Source organism: Juglans regia, chromosome 11 (assembly GCF_001411555.2).
Source record: "Juglans regia cultivar Chandler chromosome 11, Walnut 2.0, whole genome shotgun sequence".
Taxonomy (NCBI): Eukaryota; Viridiplantae; Streptophyta; class Magnoliopsida; order Fagales; family Juglandaceae; genus Juglans; species Juglans regia.
The window spans coordinates 1,713,303-1,725,377 of NC_049911.1; the positions used below are offsets into that span (position 1 = coordinate 1,713,303).

Here is a 12,075-nt window from a genome sequence, read left to right on the forward strand (position 1 = left end):
TTAAACACTGTGTTTTGGTGTGGGACTAAGAGAAACGTCGCCCTCCTTCATCCATTCTCCTGTAGCATCCCTCCCCTTCTCTTCTTCTCCAATCTCATTTTTTGGAGTTTCCTCTATTGTCGTAGTGAATGGATCAAGATCTTTCTTGCAACGCAGTGATAGTGCTTCTTGGACCATCCTTTTTCCCTGTGAAATCCTTGATTTTGTGGACCTTGGAGATGAAACGAACACCGAATGGTCATTAGCTCCGATGACAACTTGTAATTGAGGTGGTGGCTTTAGAGGCTTAATCTTTTTGCCATCGAAGAGCTTGTCTGCAGAAAAAGAAGTTCACTCTAAGTGCCCACTAAAATCGAACTCAAAATCTTCACCACCATCGTTGTTGTTATCACTTTCGCCATTGTTGGTAGCTTTGGATTTGGGAATCCCGAGCCTTTCTTCTCAGTTAAAGGGGATCGAGGAGGTTGAGTTTCTGGGGATCACGTCATGGAGAGAGAGGTTGTTGAGCTTGAGGTAGAAGGCTGAGGTGCGGGTAGGACTAGTAGGGGCGCTGAAGTAGAAATTGCCAAATTGTTGAGGGCTGGAAGGAGTAGTCATGTATGGAGAGGAGTAGGAACTGTCGAAGTTGAAGTCCACAACTTCCATCTCCATTATCGGATTAATTGGCTTCGTGTGCTTGAGGGTTTGTGGTTGTTTGATCGAGAAGGTGAAGTATGATCGCATTGTGAGGATTTATACTGTATGCGCTTTGTGTGTGTGTGTGTGTGAGAGAGAGAGAGAGAGAGGAAGAAGAGGGGTTAGAGTATTTCCCGTCAAGTTTAGACGGACAAATGAGAGAAACGGCGAGTTTCCCTTCGAGTGCGAGAAGCGGAGGAGAGCAGTGGACTGACTCAACTCAAGTGTGTCGACTGCAAAAATTTGGGAGAGATTTAGGGGTAGTCCGTCGTCTTTGTATTTTTCAATTTTTTGTTTCTAAAATAAAACAACTGCTAACGTGGCAGAATGGTACGTCAGCGATATGCACAAAGGGTGCGACGCCCTCGACCTTGACGTGTGCTTTGGTGGAAGTCGTGACACCGGGATGATGACCACACAGGTAAAAAATCCCAAGCCATCACTCATCAGGTGGGGCTGGTCCCTTCTACTTATACTCATCATCTGCATCAAAGTCTATGATTCTATGAAACAGAACTATAGGTAGGAAACCATAATGATATTTTGCAATCTCAGTACATAAATCGGCAGGGCGACAACCAAGAGTTTCAAGTATGAAATTATACAAACAAACAATGCACAACAGTCATGGAAGCAATACCCCAAAATTTCCATTTTTACAACCATCCCCAAAAATGCATTTATTAGGACCACTCACGCCAAAAACCCCTTTTGTACCAAAAAATAAATCTATTTATTACGCATGCACCATGGTCTCTCCTATGGACTATGTGCATACCCTAGCTCCCTTTGTCACACCATGGGTAATGATCGTGCATGTGACTTCATAATGAGTGATGCCCAGCTCTGCACCTGACGCGTACGTGACTAGGTATCCTCTAGCCCCTTCCACTGGAGAGGCAATAAAGTTAGCACGAGAGCGTTACCATCTTGTTCGAGTCCGTTGTCGCCCGACGACAAGTCAGGGGACGTCATTTAATTTATTAAGCTCTCGAGTGATCAGAGGAGCTCCACTGAAATAATATCCCATCTTGGCTTGGGATCATGATACGTACACACCCACAAAATATTACCAAGATACGAAAATCTAGTTTTCAATTTTATTAGCACATCATACAACATGGAACCGTTGAATAAATCATAGCAGATATCAGTAACAATAATATGTAGATACATGAGAGGCAGTTTATTGGATGACATGGTCTAGCACACAACAGTCACACAATAAGACAACAATCACAAATCCACAGTTTCACAAACCCAAACTACACGCGTTTCTCATCTTCCATTCGGCCCTCAGCCCAAATTCCGACAACAACTACGTCAAATAATCCCAACACTTTCCACAGGCCCAAGGCCCTTCTCAAACACAACTAGATTGCAACGAAGTTTGCGATAATTTCACGTTATAAATTCAAGAGTCGCGCTGGAGAGTTTCTTACAATGCAGAAGGCAAATATTCTAGATGATCGCACGTGATGGTTTACGGTGCCCTGCGATTGAACGAGCACGCACGTCGCTGCACGAACGGACAAAGTTGGTTAGACTAAAACTGAACACGCTAAAAAATGAAACACAAGGCAAGAGGCATAAAGGCTTACTGTTGTGGCGTCTAAAGGGGCGGAGCACTGCGGGGATGCGGCGGCAGTGATGCAATTGGGCGGAACAGAGACTAAAATGGGATTCTTTTTAAAAGTGACAGATTTGAGGAAGGAAAGAGGTTGAGCGGAGGAAAACTCGCGGCGGAGGGTGGTGGTGGCACACGACGAAGTAGATCCCAAAGGGGGATTTTGGCCTCGGGTTGGCATGGATCAGAGGGGGAAAATACCTAGCAGAGGGGGAAGGGGTCGGACGACCACTGCAAGGTTGTTGGAAGTGGGGTGGCCCACGGTGGTGCTAGGGCAAAATCTCCTAAATCTACGGGGTTGCAGCTCGGATGATGGGGAAGGCGAATGGAGGAGGCTTGAGGGAGGATGAGAGACTTGGATGTGATTTTCAAGTGAAGGAGGGAAGGCCTATTTATAGGTCGTGGTTTGGGGCTCAACGGATGTAGCTGCGGCTGCGATTGGAGGTGCGAGACGGTGGGAGGACCACAAGCATCACACGTGTGGCGCTCAGTGGGTTGTGGGCACCGGTGGCAAGCCCTTTTCATGTCTGAAGCTTCACGGGTCACAGAGAGAGAGAGAGAGAGAGAGAGAGAGAGAGAGAGAGAGAGAGAGAGAGAGAGTGTGTGTGTGTGTGTGTGTGTGTGTATATGTGTGTGCGCCACGAATTGGATGGAGCGGTGGTGGTGCAGGTGACGGTGGTGGTGGCCCGTGCTTGACGTACGCATGGTGAAGGCACAACGGTGGCTTGGGGCGGTGAGGGCTCACAAGTGCCAAAGGAGGAAGAAGAAAAGAAAAAGAAAGAAAGAAGGAAGAATAAGAAGCAGGGTGTCGCGACGCAGGGGAAAAAGAAGGAAAATATTAGGGTTTTACCCTTAAGCTACAAAATGACGTTGTTTTAGGGAAGGGGAAAAACTTACCTAGCAGCCAACCAATCGGTGTCGTTTTGGTGGGAAGGTTGGGCTTCCCTGCTAGCACATGGGCTGGGCCTATTTTATTCCCTACACAAGCCTAGGTTCAGTCCATAACAGTCCAAGAAAGAAAAATAACCCACAAACAAACACTTGGGCTTAGAATTCCCTTAAAGAAAACAATAAAAATAAAATAAAATAAAACATACTAATTTTTGGAGTCTCACAAAGGGTGGGTGAAATTGCCTGGCCGTAGGAGAATTGTTAAGTTAATGGTTTGGCTTTTAGTCCTATTTATTGTGTTATGGTTGTGGAGAAAGCATGCATATGTCACAAATGTCTTATTATTTCCTATTGTTACTATTACTGTCAAATTATATATAAAAGATATTCACAAAAATTCAAAGTTTATTAAAAATTAAATAGCTCTTTTGAATAATAAATGGGATGTTCCTAATATAAAACGTAACTCAATGATAAATTCGAGCACGACTTGTACTTGAATAAAAGTTAATTGAACAAATTTTGACTACCCACTGTGGTTTGAAATGCCACAATTGTTTATGCTCCTAATTCAAATTAAACAGTACACTTAAAATAATATTTTAGCCAGTATCCTATAATTTTTTTTTAAAAAAAATACTTGAGTAAATTACACAAAAATGACCAAACTATTGCATTTTGATCGTTTGGTTACATTCCATGAAGTGAGAAGTGAAATTGAGAGCACCAACAATGCGGGAATATGGCTTGAAGGAAGATGAGGGTTGAAGATGAAGGAAAAAAAAAACAAGAATTGAATATGCGGGTCGGGTCGATTCTGTCCAACCAATCAAGAAGTGCGGATCAGGCCCAAATGTTGAACGGGTTGCGGCCCTAGTTTGCATATTGGTTATGATTGTATTGTTAATTAGATGGATAAAAATAGGCTATGAAATATCATCTAAATGATTAGGTCTTGAACGATGGTATCGTAGTACAAGTAATTACAAGTAATTATTAGATAGGTTCGGATTACAGACACGTAGTACTACTTTCAACATATCGTAGGATAATATATTATTATAAATTAATATTCATATCAGTAATATTTTTAATATATATCATGGATGTTGTGATAGTTTGTGATGATTAATGTAAAATAAGAATAATTCTATATATAACTGTAAAGTGTGCAACTGCTGCATAATCATTTTGAAAATGAGTGAGATTTATTATTAAAAAATTAATTTTTTTATTTGAATCTTAAATTTTATTCATTTTTTTTAAAATGATTATGTCACAGTTATACAATTCACTATTATAAATATATTTTTTCATAAAATAAACAAAACGTATCACGTCTATATAACATGATATATTTAACATTCTTTTTGTAACCTTTTGTAGGTGTAGCATTTATGGTCTTTTGAAAATTTATTCATTAATTGCAAACAATATAATTAATCAGATATTGGCTGTCAAAGTTTTATACTTTAGTACCGCTCAATTTACAACTTGGGCACGCCAAGTATCATCAACAATATGTGCATAACATATTCTTTCAATATTCTTTTCTTTTTTGAGGTTAAAGTGTGACAAAATTCTTTGATAATATTCATCACTAATCGTACATACTTGGGCACGCCAAAGTATCATCAACAATATGCTCATGATGACCAAGGACAACTATATTCTATTATGGATAAAAAGATAAAAGTATCGCAACCATCCAGCTTGATACTTGTCCAAACTTCGAAGTAATTGATATATATATTCCTCCTCCATCCAGCCATTCTTTGCAAAAGTCATAGGTGGAAAATGTAGATGTGACATTCTTCATCATCTATTAATTGGGTAGAGACATTTGTGTCAATGCATAATCATCTTTAAATTAAAACTAAAAAAAATTGCTCTATCAACATGCTGGACTAGAAAAATTTTTAAAACAAACATAATAAATAAACTTAAAAATAGGAAAAAAAGAGAACGACTAATCTACGGAGTGAGAGAAAGAAGAGAAGAGAGGAGATAAGAACATCAAAGTATAATAAGGGTGGGCGGACCTGGCCGGTGCCCCCCCCCCCCGCTCTGCCCAAGTAGAGCTAGGGCGTTGTAGGACGGGCTGCCCAGCCCTATCATTTTGGAGTATGATCTAAATGTGGTTAGACCTTCATTTGAGACGTTACAAATAGTATCAGAGCTTATCTTGACCATTTGTACAGTGGAACTAGAGTCATGATACCTATGATCGAATGGTCCGACGTGGACGTCGAAAATTTAAGGAAAGAAAATTGTAATATCTCATACTGACTAATAAGTGCATGTGGTGTCTAGGATCTCACATTACTTGAGCTGGAGTAGTTATTGCTCTTTATAATAATTTAATGGAGTTCCAATTATACCATTAACATGGAGTTGCTTTTAGAGTTTGGGCTAGGTAGCTTAGCCCTCCCTTGAGAATTACATTTTGACTATCAATATCAATTAAATGGGATACAAGACAAAGTCTAAACTGTCAAATATTGATAGACTTTATAAATTATTACTATATAATAGCTTTGATGTATTACAAGTAAGGAATATTTGGAAAATTTTAATAAGTATCTACCATTTTTCCTTTGAGAATTTAATTATTTGTAGCAAGAGGCCGGTAATGTCTAGATGTTGGCTACCAATGTTTTATATTTTAAGGCCTCCACTTTACAATTTGTGCAAGCAAAGTATCATCAACACCATACTATTCAGTGCATATGTAATCAGGCCTTATTTTCTTCAACGAGACCAAAGTGCGAAAAAAAGCTCAAAGAATGGTTTGGGGACCAGATGAGTTGAGAGTTATGTGAATAATATATAATAAAATTATTTGTAAATAATAATAAAATAGTTTACATTAAGATATTTTATTGAGCTTTCAAAAAGAAGAAAAAATTAAATAAAAATATTATAAATTTAAAATATTATTAAAATATAATTTTTTATATTTTGTCTAGAAGTTTGAAAAAATTGAAATTTTAAAATTAAAGAATATTTGTATTTGTGTGATATTTAGAAAAGAACTTTAAAAAAATAAAAAATTGAGATGAAATGTTCCCAATCACACAGTTCGTTTATTTTCTTCCGTGAGAAGAAAAAACGAAAAAAGCTTTACTCCATGAACCTTTTAGTGCTTTAGTTAATCCCATCGAAAGTAAAGTATTAAAAAGAAAAATTATTGGAATAGTACTTTACGTGGCCAATAAGACAAGAAATGATACTTGGCGGACCCCATTATTATATTATATATACATAGAGTTGAATGCTATACATATCATCATCATTCATGATAACCTTTATTTTACAAATCATATAGATGAAAGCCGATTAAAGTGGGGCTGAACTGGGAAGCTGCTTTCATTAATTTGTTGCTGTGAGTATTGATGGTTAATCTTACATGCTTTGTATTTATATATATATATATATATATGCAGCTTTTTTCCAAATAATTTTTGGTAATTAACTTAATTTTATATGCCAGGAAATTAGCTGACTGCAAGACCTACAGAATACGACTACTAGAGAATAAGCTAGCCATCCATCATTGATCAGAGGTTCAAACCACATTCATCCAATCTGAAAATCTGATCCCATATTCCAGGTACGAATAATTTGAAAGGAAAAAAAAATAATGCATGAGAATACTATTGGAGGATCATCACGATGGCAAGAAAACAGAGTCATGAGTGCTGTAAAATGGAAACTGTCATGCCGTTTATAGGAATCTTTTGCATTCTGTTATTTCTTTGGCTTTGCTGAGTTGTACATAAAGGGTATTCATGTATTTCTCTATTAGATAGGCAGTTAGAATATTAGTTTGTTATTTGTATATAAAGCAACTTTCTGTAAAGCTTTTTACCAAGCACGTAATATACATAAGCAGAAAACACCTGCTTCTTCCCAGACTTCATCTTCAACCTTCCTTACTTACATGGTACCAGAGCTCCCTTGATCCAAATGATGACCAACAATGAAGAAACTCCAAAATCAACCAATGCGAACACACTTTCTCAGCGTTTCCTAAATTTTTCAGACCCATTCAATCCATTCCGAATTGAAACTGGTGACAATCCTGCTGCTGCTTTGGTCTCTGACCTCCTCGACGCTGATAACTATGTCAGCTGGTCGCGTACCATTTGTCGAGCTCTTCGTGCAAAGAATAAGCTCGGGTTCATCAATGGGACTCTTCTCAAACCTATGGATTTTTCAGATCCTCTTTTTGAAGCCTGGGAGCGCTGCAACGATTTAGTAGTGTCTTGGTTGCAAAACTCTGTAAGTGCTTCTGTTAAATCTAGCTTAGCTTTGGTTGATGATTCTAGAACCTTGTGGGTTGAACTCAAGGATCGATTTACTCATCAAAATGGTCCCCGTATATTCCAACTTAAACGTGATTTGGCTAGTTTATCACAAAACCAAGACTCTGTTAGTTTATACTTTGGCCGCTTGAAAGGCTTATGGGATGAACTTGCAATTTATGATCCACTTCCTGATTGTGACTGTGGGAAATTGAAAATCCTTCATGATCGTTATGATCGTGATTGTGTCATTCAATTTCTCATGGGACTCTCTGAATCCTACTCTAATACCAGAGATCAGATTATGCTCCTTGAACCATTACCACCACTCAACCGTGTCTTCTCTATGGTTCAACAACAAGAAAGACAACACCAAGTAATTTCTACTTCCTCACCTTCTAATCTTATGGCCATGATGGCCAAACCAAATTATTTCACCACCAAACACAACACTAAATCCTCCAATTCCACCAGTCCTAAAGGAAATAGACCTTATTGCTCACATTGCAAAATTCCCGGTCATTTGCTTGAGAACTGCTTTAAAATTGGAAATGCTGAAGCTCCTGTGTGCTCCCATTGTCACATGACTGGTCACCACGTTGAGAAATGCTACAAATTACATGGTTATCCTCCTGGTCACAAGCTTCATGGAAAACCGAAAAATATTACAGCAGCTGCCACTTATGGAACTTCTTCTCCAGATGTTGATCATGACTCTCACTCTAATGAACCTGTGGCACTCACTAAGGACCAGTACAAGCAGCTTCTTGCTCTTTTACACTCTAATGCCGTCAGCACACCTATGGCTTCCATTGCTGCTGCACAACCTTCTTCTTCCTCGCCTACTCACCATATCAACCCTTCTCATGTTTCTGGTATGGCTCTTTGCTCATCAACACACACACACACACAGCACCTTGGATAATTGACACAGGTACCATAGATCACATGATCTGTTGTACCTCTCTTTTCACATCTATTACTGCTACTGTTTCTCATCAAGTTCAATTACCAAATGGAGAGGCAGTACCCGTCACTCACGTTGGTGTTGTGAGAATTTCTGAACACCTTACCCTTTCTCATATTTTGTGTGTACCTTCATTTCATTTCAATTTACTCTCTGCCAAAAGACTTGCACAAAACAATTCTTTTTGTCTCATTTTCCTATCCAACTCTTGTTTTTTTCAGGACTTAGCTTCTTGGACAACGATTGGGATGGGTGAAGTAAGAGGTGGTTTATATCATCTACTTAGATCACGGGTTGCACCTTCTGCTCTAGTTGATGCCTTGCCCAAATTCACCAATAAAGATCAGTTCACTTCCGCTTTTGCTACTGTCATGCCGTTTATAGGAATCTTTTGCATTCTGTTATTTCTTTGGCTTTGCTGAGTTGTACATAAAGGGTATTCATGTATTTCTCTATTAGATAGGCAGTTAGAATATTAGTTTGTTATTTGTATATAAAGCAACTTTCTGTAAAGCTTTTTACCAAGCACGTAATATACATAAGCAGAAAACACCTGCTTCTTCCCAGACTTCATCTTCAACCTTCCTTACTTACAAATACCAACATCGTGCATGTATGTATATATAGGTTTGCAGTCATGACTACTTTAAGGAATTTCTCTCTATTTATTATTTGTTGTGTGTAATATATATATAGAGAGGCCAATGGAGAATATTCAACATTTCAGCCACCGTCATCCCTTGACGTTAGTCCTCCTTAACAAAGTGGATGGTGATCTTGGTCGCTGTAAAATATGCTATCAAATAATAGAACGGGTTTCTGATGATGGTTACGGATGCAAAGAGTGCGGTTTCTACATACACAAGTCATGTGTTGTATTTCCCAATGAGTTGCAGCATCCCTCACATCCCAAACATCTTCTTCTCCTCAAACTACATCGTTATGAAGATTGTGCTAATTGCAACTCCAATCAGTTCGACTTTAAATATAAGTGTCCTCATTGTCATGAGTTTTATCTTTGTCCTGAATGTGCATTTCTACCGCTCACCAAAAAGGTTGAAAATCATGACCACCCATTGACCCTTATAGAGAAATTATCGTCATTCATGTGTGATCATTGTTTGAAGGGAGCCAATGGTATGCTTTACTTTTGTCTCACCTGTTCATTTATGGTCCACTCAAAATGTACATCTTCACCATCGATTGAATGGTCGCCCACCATACAAGCTGCAATTCACAGCCATTCATTGACCCTTCATAAAAAAATTTTCTCATTCACTTGCGATGCTTGTGGGAATGAAGGCAAGGAAGCATTTTACTTTTGTGCCACTTGTTTATTTGTGGCCCACCTAGATTGTGCCCTTTTACCATCAATCGTCAAAGTAAAAAGGCACAAGCACCCTCTCAATCTCATCTACTCTCTTCCAGCCGACCAATCTAAACGTAGAATAGTGTGCCAACTATGTGCTAAGACGGTGGACACGAACTACTGGCTCTACTGTTGCTCAAGCCACGATTTTGTTGCTCACCTTCATTGTGCTACAAAGAAGGAAGAGATAGATGAAACATTTGTGCCGAACTCTAAAGAAGATCACAATGATAAATCTATTGACTTATTACCTGCATATATTGTCAAAAAGACCAAATCAGAAGGAGACGGAACTGAAATACATACAGAAATCGAGCATTTTAGTCATGAGCATGACTTACAACTCACCGATCATGGGTCTGGGATCGACAAAAAGTGCGATGGGTGCATAAGGTCTATCTGTCCCCCATTTTATGAATGTGCTCAATGTGAATTCTTTCTTCACAAATCGTGTGTTGAATTACCAACAGAATTGCGAAGCTCACTTCATCGACACCCCCTCAAGTTGATCTTCTTGGGAGAACGAAAGCTTTCAATTATTTGTGATGCTTGTAGGCATCTATGTAATGGCTTCGTTTATCATTGTGCGGAATGCGACTTTGACCTTGATGTCCAATGCAGTTCAATCCCTGATATACTTAAGGTACATCCTAGTCACAAATATGACCACCAACTAATTCTTGCTAACTCATCAGAATACAATACTTGTAGTTCTTGTGGATCAAAGGGAAGATATAATTTTAGTTGTGTTGATTGTAAATTCACTCTCGACTTCAAGTGTTTGACACGACCGCGTACGATGAACTACGAGAATCATGATCATCCATTCACACTTTGTTATACTTTAGAAGATGACTCTGGTGAATATTATTGTGATATTTGTGAAAAAGAGCGAGATCCAAAGAGTTGGTTCTATTATTGTGCTGATTGCAGTTATCCTACTCATCCTGAATGCATTCTCGGTAATCATCCAAGGATCAAGTTTGGAAAAACTTTCAAATTTGATTTTCACCAGCATCCTCTTACTTTGGTTGAGAAGACACATGCTAAATGCTCGAGATGTGGTAGTTTGATTAATGAAGGTTTCGCTTATGAATGTGCCGAGTGTAATTTCATTGTTCATTGTCCAAGGTGCTAAGAAGGAAATTGAGAGAAAGACAATATGGTTGGCATTTACATGTAATAGAAATTACATGAAGAATTGTTGTAAAGATCACTTCATGTGTATCCACTTATTACTTCCTTGTTGATCAGAAATTAAACTTGATTATAAATATAAACAGTTACTTGTATTGTTTAATAAATATTTAGTGGCCGGTTATTAAAAGAAGAAAAGATGTGTAGGCGTAGGTGGTTGAATTAAAGTTAATTATATATTTGTGGTGATGAGTGAAGAGGTAATTATTACATGCAACCGGATCGATGATCAGGACATGATACATAGTACTCTTGTAAGTCAATAATCTTATATATGTTCCTAATTAATTAACACCATCCATCTACATATAATTTGTATATATATAGACATTAATTCATATTGTTAGGTAGGTGCGTACTATTATGAGATTCTTAGTTCAGATTCAAATAGATAAAGAAAAAAAAAAAAAAACTAGATAGTAAAGCGATAGTAAAGAAATTAGATATCATTACTCTTAAACAACAGCAATAACAATAAGATCACTTGCACCTAAAACTTTAATTAAAATCATGAAATCTTATGATTAGAGACTTGTTTTATTTAGACTACTTGCGTATGCAATAATATGCCTAATAGCCCCCATGCATAAACAAAATAATCCCAGACCAATAACATATATAAACTGCAGGAAATCACCTAACACATTTAACATGAAAATTAAAATCATGATTTGGACTAATCGGGTTTTCTGACACTTGTTTGTTTTCGCAGATAAAATGAGACGAGTTGAGATTAAAGTTAAAAGTTGAAAAAATCACCGGCCTTGATCATGAAAATTGTCATTTCCATGTTTAACTTAAAATGAGACGAGTTGAGATTAAAATTAAAAGTTGGTGATCCTCTAGATTCAACCAATAACATATATAGATTTAATTCAGGAAATCACCACCACATTGAAAATTAAAAGAGCATGTGCAAGGCTGCAAGCAATTTTGCTAAGATATTCAAGAACTCATGATTTTTGTATCCGACTAATTACTCTGCTAGTTATTACCCATTACAAAATCAGCTGAATTTAATTGAAGAAGTCACTCTGTCATT

At 37.9% G+C, this 12,075-nt stretch overlaps 2 protein-coding genes across 2 annotated transcripts; one reads left to right on the plus strand and one right to left on the minus strand.

The window, feature by feature from the left end:
* On the minus strand, positions 1-651 carry LOC109019559. Its single transcript, XM_035695593.1, has 2 exons — positions 540-651; positions 1-314 (listed from the first exon to the last, which is right to left on the minus strand). The coding sequence occupies exons 1-2, from the start codon at positions 649-651 to the stop codon at positions 1-3; spliced, it is 426 nt and encodes a 141-aa protein (XP_035551486.1).
* A 5,837-nt stretch (positions 652-6,488) lies between these two features.
* Positions 6,489-11,097, plus strand: LOC109019557. Its single transcript, XM_035695594.1, has 3 exons — positions 6,489-6,578; positions 6,687-6,806; positions 9,164-11,097. The coding sequence occupies exon 3, from the start codon at positions 9,172-9,174 to the stop codon at positions 10,972-10,974; it is 1,803 nt and encodes a 600-aa protein (XP_035551487.1). The 5' UTR covers positions 6,489-6,578; positions 6,687-6,806; positions 9,164-9,171; the 3' UTR covers positions 10,975-11,097.
* The last annotated feature ends 978 nt before the right edge of the window (positions 11,098-12,075 follow it).

Excerpts from the sequence above, each read along its gene's own strand:
- LOC109019557 (XM_035695594.1), top strand. The coding sequence starts at position 9,172 with ATGGAGAATATTCAACATTTCAGCCACCGTCATCCCTTGACGTTAGTC.
- LOC109019559 (XM_035695593.1), bottom strand. The coding sequence starts at position 651 with ATGGAGATGGAAGTTGTGGACTTCAACTTCGACAGTTCCTACTCCTCT. Across the intron at positions 315-539 it reads CTACTTCAGCGCCCCTACTA|ACAAGCTCTTCGATGGCAAA; the intron begins GTCCTACCCGCA and ends CTTTTTCTGCAG.